At 54.3% G+C, this 18507-nt stretch overlaps 7 protein-coding genes across 7 annotated transcripts; 3 read left to right on the top strand and 4 right to left on the bottom strand.

The window, feature by feature from the left end:
• Positions 1–37: 37 nt before the first annotated feature.
• J7T55_007495 (glycoside hydrolase family 1 protein) lies at positions 38–1612 on the bottom strand (the record flags this gene model as incomplete). The annotated part of the gene is made up of 3 exons (XM_053144264.1): positions 38–141; positions 212–1494; positions 1569–1612. 3 exons carry the CDS (start codon positions 1610–1612, stop codon positions 38–40), a joined length of 1431 nt encoding a protein of 476 aa, XP_052993185.1.
• Positions 1613–3467: 1855 nt separating this feature from the next.
• On the bottom strand, positions 3468–4302 carry J7T55_007496 (uncharacterized protein; the record flags this gene model as incomplete). The annotated part of the gene is made up of 2 exons (XM_053144265.1): positions 3468–4114; positions 4182–4302. 2 exons carry the CDS (start codon positions 4300–4302, stop codon positions 3468–3470), a joined length of 768 nt encoding a protein of 255 aa, XP_052993186.1.
• A 1319-nt stretch (positions 4303–5621) lies between these two features.
• Positions 5622–6158, top strand: J7T55_007497 (uncharacterized protein; the record flags this gene model as incomplete). Its single annotated transcript, XM_053144266.1, has 1 exon — positions 5622–6158. One exon carries the CDS (start codon positions 5622–5624, stop codon positions 6156–6158), a length of 537 nt encoding a protein of 178 aa, XP_052993187.1.
• Positions 6159–6371: 213 nt separating this feature from the next.
• Positions 6372–7031, bottom strand: J7T55_007498 (uncharacterized protein; the record flags this gene model as incomplete). The annotated part of the gene is made up of 1 exon (XM_053144267.1): positions 6372–7031. The coding sequence occupies one exon, from the start codon at positions 7029–7031 to the stop codon at positions 6372–6374; it is 660 nt and encodes a 219-aa protein (XP_052993188.1).
• A 1291-nt stretch (positions 7032–8322) lies between these two features.
• Positions 8323–10202, top strand: J7T55_007499 (uncharacterized protein; the record flags this gene model as incomplete). Its single annotated transcript, XM_053144268.1, has 2 exons — positions 8323–9028; positions 9289–10202. 2 exons carry the CDS (start codon positions 8323–8325, stop codon positions 10200–10202), a joined length of 1620 nt encoding a protein of 539 aa, XP_052993189.1.
• A 1330-nt stretch (positions 10203–11532) lies between these two features.
• J7T55_007500 (uncharacterized protein) lies at positions 11533–13610 on the top strand (the record flags this gene model as incomplete). Its single annotated transcript, XM_053144269.1, has 3 exons — positions 11533–11560; positions 11618–12571; positions 12679–13610. The coding sequence occupies 3 exons, from the start codon at positions 11533–11535 to the stop codon at positions 13608–13610; spliced, it is 1914 nt and encodes a 637-aa protein (XP_052993190.1).
• A 415-nt stretch (positions 13611–14025) lies between these two features.
• J7T55_007501 (uncharacterized protein) lies at positions 14026–17012 on the bottom strand (the record flags this gene model as incomplete). Its single annotated transcript, XM_053144270.1, has 6 exons — positions 14026–14088; positions 14154–14264; positions 14317–14694; positions 14746–15078; positions 15165–16693; positions 16763–17012. The coding sequence occupies 6 exons, from the start codon at positions 17010–17012 to the stop codon at positions 14026–14028; spliced, it is 2664 nt and encodes an 887-aa protein (XP_052993191.1).
• Between the last annotated feature and the right edge of the window lie 1495 nt (positions 17013–18507).

Here is an 18507-nt window from a genome sequence, read left to right on the forward strand (position 1 = left end):
TCAGAGGAAAAGGAAGACTAAATGCTGTGCTGGCTACTTAATCTTTCTTGATGAGGCTGTCAAACAGCGGCTTCAAGCTCTTCGCGCTCTTCTTGGGGTGTCGCTTCTGGTCATGCTCGTAGTCGACGTATGTCACACCGACTGTGCAAACGTCAGCCATATCCAGAAAGAGAAAAAACAAAAATTGGAAGAAGCGCGATATTATACTCACATCTCGTCTCGTAGCCCTCGGCCCACTCGAAGTTGTCCATGAGCGACCAGGCCAGGTAGCCGCGGACGTCGACACCGTCCTCCTTGGAGGCCAGGGCCATGGCCTTGACGTAGCCGTCAAAGTACTCGACGCGGAAGTCGTCCTCGACGATCTGCTCCAGCTTCATGTCGTTCTCGCCCTTGAGGCTGGTGCCGTTCTCGGTGACGTAGATCTTGGGGTGGCCGTAGCGCCTGGACAGCCAGCCCAGCAGGTCCCGGAAGCCCTGCGGGTTCGGGCGCAGCCAGAAGCTCTGCGTCTCCGGGCCGATGCACTCGCCCTTCTTGGAGTAGAAGAGCGTCTCGAGGTTGCCGAGGAAGTCGTCGGCCGGCGGGGTGCCCGTCTTGTGCTTGATGTAGTTGGCGGTGTAGTGGTTCATGCCGTAGAAGTCGTTGCTGCCCTTGACCAGGGCGACCTCCTCGGGCGTCCACTCGGGCAGGCGGTCGCCCAGCTGCTTGCGCATCGAGTCCGGGTACTTGCCGAAGTAGATGGGGTCCGCGAACCAGCTGATGGCGAACTCGATCTTGCGGTCCGCCGCCTCCACGTCCTCCGGGTCCTCCGGGTCCCAGGGGTACACGCCGTCGCCGTTGAGCGTGATGCCGATCTCGCCCTTGTCGGTGGGCTTGAACTCCTCGCGGTAGACCTTGACGGCGCGGCCGTGGGCCAGCAGCAGGTTGTGGCCGACGGTCCACGGCTCGCGCGAGCTGTCGCCGACGGCCGACTTGGAGCGGTCGGAGCAGTGGCCCGGGGCGAAGTAGCCGGTGCTGTAGCCTAGGATGGAGCTGCACCACGGCTCGTTGAAGGTGATCCAGTACTTGCACTTGGGGATGGCCTTGAAGACCACGCGGGCGTAATGCTCGAAGTCGAGAGGGAACTCCTCCTTGTTTAGCAGGCCGCCGTAGCGCTTGTCGAGGCCATCTGGCAGGTCCCAGTGGTACAGCGTGATGAAGGGCTCGATACCGGCGTCAAGAAGGTCGTCCACAAACTTCCTATAGTGGTCAAGGCCGGCCTGGTTGACGGGGTCGTTTCGCCCGCCGATAGGGATGATACGGGACCAGGAAAGGGAGAAGCGGTAGGAGTTGACGCCGAGAGACTTCAGCAGGGCGATGTCCTCTGCCGTCCGGTGGTACGAGTCACAGGCCACGGAGCCATCGCTGCCGTCGGCGATCTTGCCTGGGATTTTGCAGAATGTGTCCCAGATAGATGGGCCACGGCCATCTTCCTCAGTGGCTCCTTCGACTTGGTAGCTGTTCACAACGTTAGCCTTCGCCCACCATAGTAGTCTGGAATGAGATGGTTTTCGTGGGCTCGTCGAACTTACGATGCCGTGGCAAAGCCCCACTTAAAGTCCTTGGGCAAAGACATGATGGAGACGAACTGTAGGCTATGGACTCTTGCTTAGACCAGAAGATAACTGGTCAAGGGTTAGGGTGAAGTTTTGGGCGCGAGCTGATGAAGGCTTGAGAGACAGCGAGGTCTTGATATATACGTATATATCTGTGTGCTTCAAGAGGAGTGAGATTCTATTGACGTTGCCAATGTGTGGGTAATTAATGATCAGTCAGGCCCCAGGAGAGAAGTGACCACAGTGAGGCAGACAGAGGACACTGGTGAACAGAACTGTGGGAGGCTATCTGCTTTATATATTTTATATATATTTGCACGTCAAACGCTGGGAAGGCCACAACAACCACTCACGTCCATCTGGGGGCCCAGGATGAACGTGATCTGTTCTAGAGTCGAAACAGATAGTGAGAAAGAGCTGGCCTGTTCGACTTAGATTGGCTGTAGAGAGTTGGATCTACGTCCCCCAATTCTGCCGTTTCTCGGACCGTCACGACCGAGAAAAGCTAGGCATAGCCTCGGAATTGCCCTCTCCTCCATCGTCCCACGAAACGTGCTACATCTCGCAGGGATCCCCAACACCCCAATAACCCCAATATAACCTGATCAACTCACACATGCTCGAGGGTTACCTCCTCTGGCTGGTTGATAGCCTCTTATAGATGACTCGTCAAACAATAATTCTTGTATCAAGATAGATTTTGTCTGCCTCTTCCTGCGATTTCTTGAGTTTCTGGCAAGTCTTTGGGATCCCTGTCGTTGTACGCGCTTGGTTGGGGGTTATGTTCTCCATCCATGGCCTGTCATAATCGTCCTCAGTCTCCTTCTTCCTCCTCCACCACCCCACTTAGACGCGGGGTAACATGCCTGAAGAGCCCACATTGACTCTTCGGAGGCTGACGGTGATACTGGCCCTAGTCTGTCTCGCAAACAACCCCCCTTCCCCCTTTCCACAGCAGTCATTACGGTACCTGTCGAGGAAAAGATGCAAATGCCACCTTATTTCTGCCCAGGTCCAGTAGGCGCACAACACAACAGCAACACACCGTATCATCCTGAACAAGCCTCGTGGCTTGGCAAAAATCAGAAGAGGGCCTTGAAATCTAGCCCCCAGTTCTCCCCCATTTCGTGGGCCTCAGCGTCTCGGCCCGTCCAGCCGCCAGCTTGTCAGTTGCGGCGCTTGCCTTCTTCAGGCGCCTAAACCTCGGGAATCAGGCGGGTGGTGTGGCTGCTTAGACCTGTCCTGCGCCGTCCCGTCTCCGGCCTAATCGCCCGTCTATTGCGTCGCACCGGCGGCAGGAGACCGCGGCGGTTGAACTTCGGGTGAGAAAACAGAGCTGGACTCGGAGAACGGCATTTGTCCCGGTCACGATGCACGTAGGCCTAGTAAGCTTCTCATGTTTCTGTTTCTTGTTGACGCTTCAACTGCTCACTGAATTCCGCTATTATGGCTCCTTTGCTAGCTCTATTGTACACGTCGCGTGGTTCCGATCCATTAGATCCGCTTGTTCTTTCTGTGTGCGGTTATCTCGTACCTTAACCCCCCCCCCCTCCTTTTTTTTTCTTTTCGAATACTAACGCCCAGCTACCAACCACGTCCATACAATCAACCTCGAATGTAAGACTCCTTCCTGCCCCAAATATTGACTCCCCTGAGCACATTATCGCCATGACGATCTGAGTGCAGTGGCACAGCCGTCCCGTCGGCCCTGACATCAAGACCAGCCGCTCCAATATCTGCCGGCTTTTGTAGTGTCTCGCGAGAATGCCAGCATGATGCGGCATCCAAGACACAGCCGTGATTGGTGGTTGGAAGTGGTGTATTTTACAGGCCATATTGCTCTGCGCAGCATCGACCGCATGCCCGCCATTCGGATCACTGCTGGGTAACACCCTCCGTATCATCGCTGGTGTCCCTTTTGCGCTTTCCGTTGTTACCGGAAGGTCCGTCAGGCTCGCTGTCAGCGTCGTCATCTCCGTTGTACTCGACAATATGCCACTGTGCCCAAGTTGAGCCATCGGCACTCCGGCGCGTTACACTTGCCCTCTTGAGCCTGCCGCCCAGGCTGCTTCCCTCCACGAGGCTTTCAATCCATGGAATCCCGTGAGACTCCCGACCAATTGGCTGCGAGGCAGTCGAGAGCGTGGCAGAGACCCGGTCTGTCTCGCTTGCCTGCTGAACCGCCTCTAGGGCCCCTCTCACGGGCAGCCCCGAGCTTTCTCCCTCAGTCGGGGACTCAGGAATCAAGCCCATCTCGTCGAGATCCCCCAGATCGTCACGGCAAAGGCTCCCAAGGGTGACATGGATGTATTCGGCCTCATCTCGTGGCTGTTCAGTCCAAAACGTTAGAGGAGTGCCGCAGTAGCCGCAGAACTGGCGGCGGGCATTGTTCTCGGCCGGATTCTCATACACACGACGGATGCTGCTGGCGGTCTCGTCGGGGAAATAGGCAACGGTAGCTGAGTAGAACCAGTTCAAGGGGATGCGAATGTGCGCAGAGAGAAGGCTGGCTTGGGCGAGGCCTAAGTACGGTGTTAGCTACAAGGCCTGCATGATGAGGCTGTGGGTGCCAGTGCAGCTTAAGCTTACGATGAGACGCGTCTGTTCCAAAACGAACCTGTACCCCCTCCCTAGCATCTTGAGGGGCTCTGATAAGGTACTGGTTCCTGTTGCAGGCACACGAGCCTCGAAGCGACCGTGCAAGGCTCATGTTGGTGCTGGGGCTTAACGTCACCAAAGCCAAGACTTGCTGAGTCGGGCGCAAGATGTGACAATTGTAGAAGTGTTGAGGGCTAGAATGCGAGAAGAAACTTAAGTTTTCACAAGTGGATGGGGCTAAATGAAAAGACAGCGTGCAGAAAGTGCAGGTTCCAGTTCTTGTCTCCTTGTTTCGCTGAGAAAGCGACGATGATGATGGTGGTGGTGACGATGATTTCGAGGCCTTGAAGGTTCGCCTCTATAACGGCGTACCTAGGTACGCCTGGGAGGAGCTGGCAGGTCCACGGCCAGGGGCCCACAGGTACTTCCAGCTCACGGTTGGCTCTGTGATTGGTGATGTGGGGGACAACCTACCCCGCCTGGCTGCAGCTGCGTGGGGCACAAGCAGCTTCCCGTAGCTGATGAGCTTGTGATGATGTTACTTTGCATGCCTAGGTACATAGAAGTCCTTTGTCGAAACTTCTAGCTCAAACGAGAGCTCCGCCGCTGGCCGAAACACATCTACACCTCAATTCTCACATGCTGCCTTACTGGCTATCAAGCCTCTTTATGTACTCTCAAATATTGTGAGACTGCATTGAATTTCTGAATGACGAGCTGAAGGTCGGGTGTCCGGCCACGGTATCTCTGCAATAATTCAAAGGAAACAGGGAATTACAGGACAACCTCCAATGGGATAACCTCCTATGGAATAACCTCCTATGGGATAACTTCCTATGGGATAACCGCCCGAGGGCTAACCTCCTATGGACAACCTCTTGTGAAATAACCTTCTGGAGAATAATCTCATTTGTATCGGATGTATACGTGTAAGCCACAGGGGGCTCCACAATGACTTGTTGTTCCAATAGTGTATGATACTTGCTGGCTAACCTGAAGACGCCACTTATAGGCCCAGATCTTCCTTCCTCTGCCTGACAACGGAGGAGCAGTTGTTTGGTTTCACAGACAGCCATGGCCGCCGGATAGATCATGGGTTCATCCGGTGGCAGGCTTTCCAATTAGAGTTCTACTAGGATACATCCAATGCGCCGTAGCTGCTATGGCAATGAACAGTCGAAACGAGCAGTGTTTGGACACGAGCCGGCAAATGTCGATTCATGCGCCAGCACGAACAGACCTGAGGAGCCTCTGACATTGCACAAGGCCTGAAGAAACCTTCTCATCTCTCTCACTTAAATATCTAGACACGCCTCAGAGTCAGTGACGCATCTCGATTAATCCTAAGACAGGTTCTGCCGCGTACCGCATAAACAGAAGAAAGAAGACGCGAACACTCGCTGTTCCTATAATAAATTTCAATTACATACAATGGCCAAAGATCTGACTCTCCAGTACATCACCGAGGTCAAGGGAAATGTGACGGCCGAGCAAGCTATAGCAACCCTCCAAGAACACCAGTTCTTCCTGGATACAGACCCCAACATCATCTCTTCCAAGACAGACACGCAGCCCAAGGATGGCAAGTTGCACCCCATTCCTGAGGCTATCCAAGCCATCCAGAAGGGTGACACCCGGTGCTACGAGGTCCTCGACAAGGTCCCCGTTGTGGCTCTGTTCTCAAAGCTGCTGCCTGGCCTTGCCACGATCACCAACCACTACCAAATCACAAACACCAAGGATGGTATCTTTGTGTACCTCCAAGCTGCCCTAGGCGTCAGTCAGGAACGGCGTTGGGCCGTGGTGGAGGATAAGGACGGGTTGCGGATTGTGGAGTACGTGACCACCTTTTGCTCAAGGCTTTTGTACGAGTCGGTCAAAGGTCAGCAAGAAGCCAATTGGAAGGGTGTCCACGCGCAGTACGTCCGCAAGATGGGAGGCGAGGTTGGAGACCAATCTACGAGTTGATTATTAGAGGATGTCAGATACACAACAGCGGAAGAGTAAACAGCATTAATTCACAACAGGCCGATTGCTCTCGCCAGTGAACGCCATCAATGACAAAGAAGCCTGCCTTGCACTTCATTGCTTCAGTTGAGGAAGCATGTCCAAAATCCAGGCACCAAAGACCACAGCGCGAATGAACTTCCCCGAAATACCGGCTTGGGCCATGTGGATGTATCAACCGGTTTGCGAAACAGTCACACCAAAAGTAATCAAACCGCACACCATAGTCACAACAATCCTCCAAGGATGTCTAGCAGCCCAGACATCCAACAGGCCCTTCAGCTCTTTCTTCTCCTCCAAAGTGAATTCCCTAATGCCCGTACCTGTCACCTTCACCTTCCCCTCACCGATCCCAACATCATGCTCAAAAGCTAGGATCCGATCGTTCGTGGGGAAGATTGCGTATTTCTCCCACCTACCCATAAACACGAGCACCAACACAGAAACGACGTGCCACCTCCACAGCCCGGCGATGTCTGGGTCAGGATGAGATGCGGTCAGGAGCGTCAAGGACAGCAGCGAGACGCTGAGGAGCTGGCTCGCCGGGAGCATGATCGCGTTGCCCTGCTCGATGATCACACTAAATTGGGAGACCTGCGTAGGGGATGGCGAGCAGCGCCTGAGCATGGGAATGGACCAGAAGCTCAGGCTGAAGGAGATGCCTGCAGCTTGGTCAATAAAGTATCGCTCAGGGAAGGGCAGTGGCAGAGGCGCCGGTGGAGGCTTACCTGATAGGAAGAGGAGCACTAACGCTACCACAGCGCGGAGGGCTGGGAGTATGTGAGGAGCACTGGCGATGCTCCCCAGCGTGTCTGTGAGAAGTTCGGCGTTCATTGTGTGGTTCGTTTGGCTTGCTGGTGTAGCTCCGTCGTCCAACGGTCTGAGTATTGTGAGGTCGAGCCCCCAGAATAGACGGCACTCCAGACGATTTATCTCGAGTTCTTGTGTTCACACTGAAGCAGTTGAGGGCACTTCGCGTGTCATCAAAGGAGTATTAATATCGATGATGACGAAGAAGCAACCCAAGCTTGATTGGGTGTTAGGAGCTTGGCTTTGAGGGGGCTCTGCTCGACGGTCTGGCACTTGGCCCTACGTAGGTTCTCAGCTTCATCCATTGTTGAATTCAGTACGGGGCTGCTAGTGTTCTCCCTCCAAGTCTTCATTGCGCCGGTCGGGGCTGGCAGCAAAGGACCTGTGCGGATAGATTTTCTCGCCAGCGGATAGATTCTCTCGCCAGGTGTTGCCCCCGAGCAGCCACCTTATAGGTGAGCGGACTCTCCGGAAAGCTTACAAAATTAGCATTCGCCCACATATCTCCATCTGTTCCCATTTGCTCATCGATCAATCAACGGTGATGTGGCTTTCTATTTTGGCATTATTCCAGTGATATTTCATGTGATTTGTGTGACGGGGATGGTTGGGCGGCAACATCCGCTGGGAAACAAACATGTCTCTAGCGTTGCCTGAACATGACTTTGGTGTCACGTAGGAACAAACTTAATGTGTCCTCTGAATGAAGCTCCCGGATCGGAAAAGGCCATTGCTTCCCCAGACCGGGAAACAGCTATTCTATAACCGAGGCCCCTTAGCCCGGCTGGTGAGGGGGAGGACAAGCCTGTGGAGTAACCGACGATCCCATATGTGGGCGGCAGCGTGGAGTAACAAGTAAACCTCGCCCAGCACGCTTGAAACGTGACGACGATACCAAAGAAGTAAATTGGGGAAAGGTAGTGGTTGGGGTTCGTTTGACCTGGGGTAGTGAAATGGACGGGAACAAGAGCCGCGCTGACTGTCGTCCACCTCCAACATCCCCCACCTTCACCTGAGATCTCGCCTTCATCCAACAAGTACACTGTATCTTACAATACACGTACACGTTTCCGTAATTGTCTTCACGTCGGAGAAGTCTTTGTTGTGGATTTGAAGACTTTGATTGAACTGTCGCTTAGCAGCTATTGCCATCTGGTTGCCGTGACCTGCCCTTCTGGTCACATACCTAGGCTTCCATCAGATCTATCTCAGCTCGCAGTCAGGACAAGACATAGACGGTATTTATATCCTCCAAATTCTCAATTTCATACTGCCAGATAAATTGTTTGTATTCGTTTCTCAGACAAGCCTCATTATGTCCGGACCTCCGTCTCGCCTCCGCAGTATCCTCGGGCACCTACTCCCGTCTCAATCCTCGGCGTCATCCTCCAAGACCGGAGAAACATGGCAACACAGTCATCATATGCACACCCTCTCACCAACATACTTCCTTCCGCGGGCTGCGGCTATCGAGCCCCAGGCTGAGGCGATAGTCCACATCACCGCGAACGGCTCAGTCCTCCGCCGGACCTACCAGGAGTTTGCAGACCGCGCCAGAGGCCTTGCATATTATCTCAAGACGCACGGCTACAAGCGAGTCGGAATTCTGGCGCCGAACACGCCTGCCTTCTTGGAATGTGTTTTCGGGATTGTCGCTGGAGGGGCTGTTATCGTGCCCGTCAATTACCGGCTCAAGGAGGATGACATAGGCTATATCTTTGAGTTTTCCGAAGTGGATATCATTATTGCAGACTGGGAGTTTGAAGGGCTCCTAGCGGCTTTCAGAAAAACTAAGCCGAATGTGAAGATCATCGTTGATACGGACACCGATGCTACTGAAGGCGAGCTTTGCGGTCCCTTTGATGAAATTGTCGCAGAAGGTCTGACGTATGACCGGCAAAACGGCAGTCAGGGCTGGGAAGGCTTGTATATCTCAGCCGAGAACGAGGATGAGATGCTAGCCATTCCATTCACGTCGGGGACGACATCGCGACCAAAGGGGGTCGTCTACTCCCATCGTGGTGAGTACCCCGAACGTGATTGTAACAGCAATCGAACAAGGGGAACTCAGAAGCTAATCATTTCGCGAAGGTGCTTACCTTGCAGCGATGGGAAATGTGATAGAATCGGGATTGAACAGACAGGATGGACGGTGTAAATATCTCTGGACCCTGCCTTTGTGAGTTCTACCTACCTACCGCCTCTCGCCAACGCAGCCCGGAACTGAATAGTCTGGTCAGATTCCATGCCATAGGCTGGACCTTCCCTTGGTCAATAACAGCCGTGCGCGGTACAAACATCTGCCTCCGAAAGATCGATTACCCGCTGATCTGGCGGCTGTTGAAATCCGAAAGTGTAACGCATTTCAACGCCGCACCAACGGTGAACACACTTCTGTGCGCCGACTCCAACGCCGCTCCTCTTGATCGACCCTGCCAGGTCACTGTGGCCGCATCGCCTCCTTCCGGCCACCTCTTCGAGCAGATGACAAACCTCAACCTGCATCCAGTACACGTGTACGGGATGACGGAGACTTATGGGCCGATCACCAAGGGCTATATCATGCCTGAGTGGGATTCCCTGGATCCCAAAGAGAAGTATCAGCTCATGGCGCGGCAGGGCCATGGTTTCGTCGCGAGCTTGCCTATCAGGGTGATCAAGACGGATCAGCCGGAGGGTGTGCTTGTCGATGTTGCTAGGGATGGCAAGGAGATTGGAGAGGTTATCTTCTTTGGTAACATCTGCTCCAAGGGCTACTTCAAGGACCCCGAGGCGACAAAGACGCTGTTCGCTGGCGGTGGCCTGCATTCAGGCGACTTGGCTGTTCATCACCCCGACGGAGCGATCCAGATCTTGGACCGGGCGAAAGACATCATCATCTCAGGGGGAGAGAACATCTCCTCTGTAGCGCTCGAGGGCATGTTGGTCAAACATCCAGATGTCCTCGAGTGCGGTGTGGTGGCCGTCCCGGACTCGCACTGGGGTGAGCGGCCCAAGGCTTATGTGACGGTGAAGCAAGGGAAGAACGTAGAAGGCAAGGACATTGTCGACTGGGCGAAGCACCAGAGCCAGATCTCGAAGTTCATGGTCCCCAGGGAGGTGGAGATCGTGTCAGAGCTGCCCAAGACGTCGACCGGGAAGATCAAGAAGAACGACCTGCGGGAGTGGGCGAAGCACGGTCAGCACAAGGAGTGAGTGAAGGCTTGCTCTGATTTCGTCAGAGCCATCAGAGGCCTGCAGTCGAGAATAGAAGAAACCTCGGGACTATGGAAGAAGGCCTGGGGGGCAGGGGGACGTACACCTATCCGGCCATTCGTCCGGTATCAGGCAGAATACACAAATACACCACGAACAGTCCCCCGCGGATTGCGCATCCGGAGAGCAACATGATTCCATATCTTCGGCTCTCAGAAATGATTGCTTATACAATTTAAGTTGTGATAGGGGCTCAACACAGAAGGGAGCGCGGGCATCCGGGCCGCTCTCCCGCTTGCAGGGGCGCTGGATAGACGGGCAGAGCTTCCTGTAAAAGACGCTTGAGCAAACAGACTCGTTTCGTTCTGGAGTTTGCAAATGCCTCATCCATCAATATCCTTTCTCTATATGTGCTCGTCTTGTGGGCGCATCAAGGCGTGCGCAATGTTGCGGTCCGCGCATGTGCTGATGACTTGAGATGGGGTGGACCAGCCATTTCTCATTTCAACCGATTTCGACTTACTTCACCAGAATAATGGGTGATAAGCTATCATCTAATTAGCTTATTATGGCTTTTCCACAATTTTCTGGCGAAAACAAAGCTGATGTTGAGGGCTATGCCCTTCTGCTTCGATGCCCTCCCTATACGGTTGTTTTGTTCGCGGTAGGGGGGAGGGTCCAACACTAACCAGGGTTGGTAACCCTGGTATGCTTACACCCAGCCTGCGACTGACTCCTTCCTCTGAGTGCTTGAATATCCACTTTGCTTATACATGTACATGTACACCACATTCGCACACTCCTTTGGACCAGTGGACCCATCCCAGAGTGGATCAGTAGTGTTAGATCTCACTTACACATCACCTCCCATCTCAGATCTGTGTGGTGTCGGAACGGGCCGCAGTGGGGCTGCGACAAGATACCAAAGACGAATGGACCCCAAATACAAGTGGGAACCAGACTATCCTCATCTCGAAAATCGCGAATTTTGGGGGCAGAGAACAAGGCATCCTCTTGAGCAAATGGCAGGTCGGACATAAATCGACGACAGATCTAGATCGACCCATGTGGATGGGACCAGGGGGCCGGTGTCAGGTCCCTGCATTAGTCGCAGATCGATCTACAGATGCGTTCGCCAAGTCTGTGCAGGGGTGTCTTTGCTGCTCCAAGTCTTTGACATCATTGCCGAAGCCTCTAGCTTCGCTTTTCGTTCTCTGAAATGCGCTCGAGTGAGTTCATGGTGTATTTGTGTGCTTCAACAGATTTCATGTCTTCTCCAAATTAGGAGAGGACGGCTGTAATACTACTACCAACAACAGCATCATCAATCATGGGAAAATCGGCGAGAGTCATCTATTGTAAGTTTACAGGCCTCTTGAATCCCATATTATTCGATGTATTTAACAAAACCGTAGGGTTCAGAACGGACCTCCGTCTTCATGACTCCCCAGCTCTCAAAGCTGCCCTGGACCTCAACCCAGAGTGCCTCTGGCCAATATTCACGTGGGACCCTCACTATGTCTACCGCGCGAAAGGCGGAACCAACAGGTGGCAGTTCCTCCTGGACTGCCAGAATGACCTCTCCGCATCCATCACCAAGCTGAACAAGAAGTCGAAGCTCTTCGTCCTGCGTGAAGGGCCCCAGACGCTGCTCCCCAAGCTCTTCAAGGCATGGAACGTGACACACCTCGTCTTCGAGAAAGACACCGACGCCTACGCCCGCGACCGTGACGACGCAGTCACGAAGGCGGCCAAAGAGGCAGGCGTCGAGGTCATCACCAAGTCGGGCCGGACGCTGTGGGACAGCGACGAGGTTGTCAAGGCCAATGGCGGGAAGCCTACCATGTCTATATCGCAGTTGCAGACTGCAGGCGGCAAGTGTGGCAAGATAGCGCAGCCCATCCCGGCGCCAAAGTCCCTCCCAGACCCAGGCGACATGCCGGTCGAGGACCTGGCCAACGAGCACGAGGAGCCGCCCGCGAACCCGGACTTCAACGCGGCGTGGCGCACGCTCAAGGACAGCGGCTACACCAAGCTCGCGGGCCCGAAGGGCGACTTCGCGATCGAGACCATGGCCGAGCTGGGCTTTTCCGAGGCGACGACTCCTCACCGTGGCGGCGAGACGCTCGCGCTGAAGAAGCTGGATGAGGTCATGGCCGGCGTCGAGTATGCGGCCACGTTTCGCAAACCGCAAACCAGCCCCGCAGCCTTCGAGCCGCAGTCGACCACCTTAATGAGCCCTTTCCTGCATTTTGGTGCGCTGAGCTGCCGGCTATTCTACCACCGTGCACAGGAGGCTGTCAATAAATTCAAGGGGGCGTCGTCATCACCTCCCGAGAGCCTGACGGGGCAGTTGCTTTTCCGGGACAGTAAGTGGCTTTCTCATCATACAAGAAACTTTAGATGCTGAAATGCTCTGCATTACCTATACATTTTGGTTCACAGAAATTGAAGCCATATTCTGACGGAATTTTAGTGTACTTCGCAGCACAAGCTGCTCTAGGCCACTCAATGGTCCAGACAGCCTACAACTCCGTGGTGAGGTTCGTACCGTGGCACCTCCCCTCAGTGCTTGAAGCCAGCAGCAGCGCGACGGACAAGACTACAAAGGAGGTAACGGTGCCGGGGCAGTACAAGGTGGACAGCGCGCAGGCGGAGGAGTGGTTCCAGCGGTGGAAGACCGGGACGACGGGGTTCCCGTGGATCGACGCGCTGATGCGGCAGCTCCGGTACGACGGCTGGATCCACCACCTGGGCCGGCACTCGGTGGCGTGCTTCCTGACGCGCGGCGGGTGCTACGTGCACTGGGAGCGCGGCGCCGAGGTCTTCCAGGAGCTGCTGTTGGACCACGAGCCCGCGTGCAACTCCGGCAACTGGCAGTGGCTCAGCTGCACCGCCTTCTTCGCCCAGTACTACCGCTGCTACTCGCCCATCAGCTTCCCGCAGAAGTGGGACAAGGAAGGGGCCTTTGTGAAGCGATGGGTGCCTGAGCTCGAGGGGCTGGCCTCCAAGTACATATACGAGCCGTGGAAGGCCCCGATTGCCGACTTGAAGAAGGCTGGGGTCAAGCTGGTTGAGTTTCCCGGCGTCGGTGAGGAGATGGAGAAGGGGACGTATCCGAAGCCAATGTTTGACTTTGCTGAGAGGAGGACCATTTGCATTGCGAGTCTGAAGAAGGCCTACAGTGTTGGTCTGCACGGAAATGACAAAAAGGTGCTGGACGGGAGCTGGAGGGAGTTGTTCGAGGGTGGCGGCGACAATGAGGAAATGATGGGCTCGACCGACCAGAGCGACGATGGTAAGGACGCAGATGATGCTGATGCTGGCAAGAAGAGCAGCCAAAAGGCCAATGGCAAACGTGCCAAATCAGGGCCCATGGACAGACATGTCAAGAAGCAGAAGACGTAGAACGAGGACTTGCTCTAATTAATATTTCAATTACGTTTTCTTCTCACTTGTTTTATAAACTTTTCTTCTTTTTTTCTTTTGTTATTCATCAGCCTTTATCTGAGCCTACCTCACATCAGGGAATGCAGATAGTAGGGGATGAAAATTTAAATTCATTGTATGGCAATTGGGATCAGATTCTATGTCTTAAAGTCGTCTATAAGAGCGTGAAACTCTGGCCTGGTGCATATAACTGTTATGTTTAGGCAATTGTAAATAACATTGTATTTTTGTTAACAAGTCATGACGCCAATGCTGTGTATCAACGCTGAATGCTTATAAGGAGCTGCCGGGCTCTCTTTCCGGCAGATGCAGGTTGCCTCTGCGGCGTGTTGTGTTCTTGTGTCTTTCCAAGTTCCCTGCCACAATGCGTGAGTTACATGTGGTGACCTTGCCTCTCCAGCTCTCTCATATACTTGACGAAAGTTTTCTTGTGCGTCTATTTTTACATTGTTAGCTTTGTGCCACCGGTTGCATCTTCCAATAGAAGACGAATAGACTAACCATGCCCGCGTATTTTCCGTCACGAAGGACGCAGATATATCTCAAACCAAGTTTCACGAAGCACTCATATACGAGGTCCATGGAGGAATGTATGTCCAAAGCCACGGGTGCCTATCAGACCTGTTAGATTGCGATGTTCTAAAGAATGGGCTTGTGAACGTACCGGGTCAATATATCTCGTGAAGTCGGTGGGATCGGGGTTGCCGTCATCCGAGTCATCAATGGAAGGCACCTGAGCCATAAGGCATAAGTCCGAACTCTCATCAGAGAGCTGATCCAGGGCAAACTCCAGGTCAGGTGCAGGGATTAATCCAACCAGCACGCCGTCTCTGAGAATCGGCAGGCCGCCATCGATCTCGCCAGCAGCATGAAGACGCTCCAGCTTCCCTCTCAGGCTTGTGGCTGAAACGAGAGGTGAGGTTGTTATATCAATCACCCTTACGCGGCGGACCTTGGGTACCAGATCCGCGAGATCAGTGGTGAAGATAGGCTTATGCTTGTTGTTGAGGAAGGGATATGAGTTTAGCTCCGTCAACAGGTCCTGGTCATGATTAGCATGCATTATTCGACTGGTCTGGTTGGTTGAACTCACATAAATGCTCAGTGGTTCAATGAAATCTGATGTCCACTTCGCAACGAGGATGGCCAAGGAGAAGGGCAGCACATAATCGAGGCTTCCGGTCAATTCGAAGAGGATGACCGCGAGGGTCACAGAGAGTCGAGTCACGCCACACATGGTGGAGCCAGCGGCAATGAGGGCATATACGCCAGGTTGGATACAAGTGGCATCTCCGATGCGTGAGCATCGATCCCAGACGGGCCAGTGGTTGTACGTCATGACTAGCCATTGGACAACATGCCCGATCAGTCGGCCCATTAGGCCACCGACCACCATGGATGGCACGTATATACCAGCAGGGACTTTCTACGCGTTAAAAACACATTAGTCTCGTCAGACTTTTTCGCGCCAGAGCTCAGGGAAAGGTAGAATGAAAGACTCAAGAAACTTACAATGCCAAAGGTGATGACAGTGAGGAATCCCTTGATAAGGAATGCCAACAACAAACTCCGCAGAACAGCAGGAATGTCCGCCCTTGCATCTGGACACAAGCCAAGATTGTCCAGACTATCGTCGTCCGGGTCGCAAGGGGCCGCGAGATTATATAGCAGCTTCGCAACCGGCAGCTTCGTTAGCCCATTCCAGTAACCCAACAAACCTGTGATTAGGGCCACCAGAACAACCTCCAAAACAGGCACGCGCTTGATGACGGAGATCTTGCGGAAAGTCCTGGCCCAGTACCTGGACGCTTTGATGAACAAGGCACCGAGCACCCCACCAAGCACTCCAACAATGACAAAGCTCACAAGCTCGAAGTATTCCCAATCAACAGCATAGTGAACTTGGAACATGACAATTTTGTGGGTTCCATATGGGTTGAGGAATTTCAAGGTCAGGGCTGCAATGATGCAGCAGAAAAAGGTCCTGAAGAGGGTTTTGGCGGGGAAGAAATAAGCCACCTCCTCCAAGCCGAAGAGCACGCCACCGAGAGGCGCTCCGAAAGCAACAGCGACACCTGCTGCTGCGGCCGCTGAAAGCACTTCTCGTCGCTTTCCATCGTTTCTGTCGTACTTTTCGAAGAGACGACAGGCGATGTTGCCAACACAAGTCGCAATGTGGACGTAAGGGCCCTCCTTGCCCAAACTCAAGCCCGATGCTACACTGAGGACCAGGCCGACCGATTTGATGATGAGGGTTTTGAGGCCCAAGAAGCCGTGCAGCACGAACCCGCTGAGGATCACGCGCACCTCGGCGACTCCGCTGCCAGCAGCCGAGTAGTAGATCATGGGCGGTGCCGTAGGGGAGGGGGAGGTTTCTTCGCGGTGTTGTGGAGGGCTGACGTCGCCATTCTCGTTCTCGGGTTCGTTGTCTAATAATGGAGCAGCCTCGGCGGCCAGATTCTCGTCCAGCGTGGAGAGCCTGTAAGCCGAGGGCACAACGGTCTTTGTCGTGAGCGTGAGCAGGCACGCAGTCAGTGCGAACAGGTTGACCCAGACAACGTAGACGACCCATTCTCTCCACTTGGCAGCAATCGGCAAGTCATCGATGACTTCAGACCAGGAGATCCAGTCAGTGCAGTCCCCCAGAGGACAGCATCGCTTCTCGCTCAAATACCAGCTTGTCTGGCAGTAACCATCTTTCCAATCGAAGAGCACTTGTTCGGACACGTTGATGGCGTACGCTATAACTGCAACAACAAAGCCGACCACCGCTGACAGGATCCAACCCTGTGCACCATCGAAGAGGAGATAAAAGCGGCCCCAGAAGTCGGTCCGGCTCCGCAGAGCCTTCGCTCGGTAGGCATCAGTGATGCTGTCATGTACCCAGTCGGTAGAGGTAAATTGGTCGTACCAGACGCGGTCATCTTGGGAGAAGGAGGTTTTGGACTCGGCCATGGGGTCTTGCTGGTGGGAGATGGCATGGATCAAGCGCGTGCCCCATGATCCCGCTCGGCTATGGTGTTTTGTGGAAGGGGTAGCAGCTGTGAAGGCGCACGCCTCTATGTCAGCTTTGGTGTCGTCCAGAGAAGTAGCAGCGCATTAGAGCGAACCTAGAAAGCTATTGCCCATCGGCAGCTGCACATTGCGCGGTGTGCGTGGCGTGCGTGGTGAATCGGGTGCATCGGAGATCTTGACATGAGATCTGGAGCGTCCGAGCAGTGAGGTCCGCTCAGTAGGCTCGTCGGACATTGACCCTCGCCGGCTGTGCATGCGCGACGCAGGTCGCGAACGCCTTCGATGACTGATGGGCGAGTGGGGAACGGCCAGATGCGGCCTGTCGTCGTCGTGATCGTTATCCATCTTGGGCCGTGGAGCACAGAGGCTACTGTATCTGTCAGGTAATGTCGGTGTTAGGCCTTGTGTGTTGCCGAGTGTCGCACTCCCTGCATCACAGAGTCGGATGGGTAAGCATGGCCTGCGGTCAGATGGTTGTGTGATGGGTTGGTTCGCGGGATTAGAGTTGGGACGGAAGCTTCTTGAGTATGCCGATGCAACAGGATCGGGTGCGAGGGGAAGGTCAAGGAGTCAGGGAGAAGGAGACCAAGATGGACAATAAGACGCGGGTGGGAGGAGATGACGAGGGGCCCACTCTTTACATCCAGGGCGGACAGTGAGATAGACAAGGAGCCCCAAGCCTCGCGCAGTTGTCGGGCTTGGAGTTCCTTTGGCCTTGAAGTGCAGGCCGATCTCCCAGCTGCGATGGCAGTGTTTCAAGGAGGAACAGAATACTCCTAAATTGGTGCCCACGTGGTACAGGGCCGGCTGTGCGGTCAGTTGGCACAATCTACATTCAGACCAGGCGCGGCAGTAGACTACTGTATAGTAAACACGAGGCCGAGTCATCGGTCTCCCTGCCGAGCGGTTGGCTGCATCGACGAGCCTAATCTGCGACAAGTTGTCTTGGGCCACGCAGATTGCGCAATCGTTGGATGTGCGACCATCCTGGGGCCTTGCCTGGCACTGTCTTGGCTCAACGGGTTGGTCGCAGCATGCAACTCTCGAGCAAGGTAACGAAGTCAACAATGTCGATCAAGATGCCAGCAGCAGCAGGGGCCACATTACTGCACAGCTGCCGGACAGAGCTGGATGGATGGATGGATGGACATGGATGGACATGGCTGCAGCATGGGTGCATAGTGTCTTTTATTTTGGGGGCACGAGGCTTCGCGTATTGCATCATACCTGGATCCTGGGGGCCCATCCCGGGACCTGTCTGGCCTGATGATTGGAAGAGAGCTGCCTTGCATGCGCTGCTGGTCTGGGGCAGCTTTGCCAACTGCAGTAAGGCGGCCAGGACCCCTAAATATGTCACCTGGCCGGGACCAGCAGCGCAACAGCCCATTTAGTAGTAGTCTAGTTCGTTCGTGAGGAGGGGCAGCATCACCGCCAACTCCTGGGGTCATCCACAACGGCCGCTTGTGGCGGTACTGAACAGGTAGGACAGACAGGTGTCAAGAGATCATCCCATCAGACAAATAGCTCGTCTTCGCATGCTTGCAGGGACGCCAATGACTTGACAGGTTCTTCATGACTGCAGTAACTTCTGAGGTAGTAGCTCCCCATCCGAGGTTGTCCCAAAGCATGTCACCCTATGGTGGTAATCTCACAATAGGCTGTTATATAAAAGGTTGTCCCACAGAAGGTTATCTATCCTACAGGAGGTTATCCACAGTAAGATGTATGTTGGAGTGCTTGGGGTCCCTGGCAGCTGTGTCCACCTACACAAGCTTCCCTCAGGGTTCCAAGCTCCAGGCCCAGGGTTGGCCACCTGCTCCCGGTGGTGGTGGGGGCACGC

The sequence above is a fragment of the Diaporthe amygdali genome (genome assembly GCF_026229845.1).
Source record: "Diaporthe amygdali strain CAA958 chromosome Unknown NODE_16_length_960263_cov_65_539585, whole genome shotgun sequence".
NCBI lineage: Eukaryota > Fungi > Ascomycota > Sordariomycetes > Diaporthales > Diaporthaceae > Diaporthe > Diaporthe amygdali.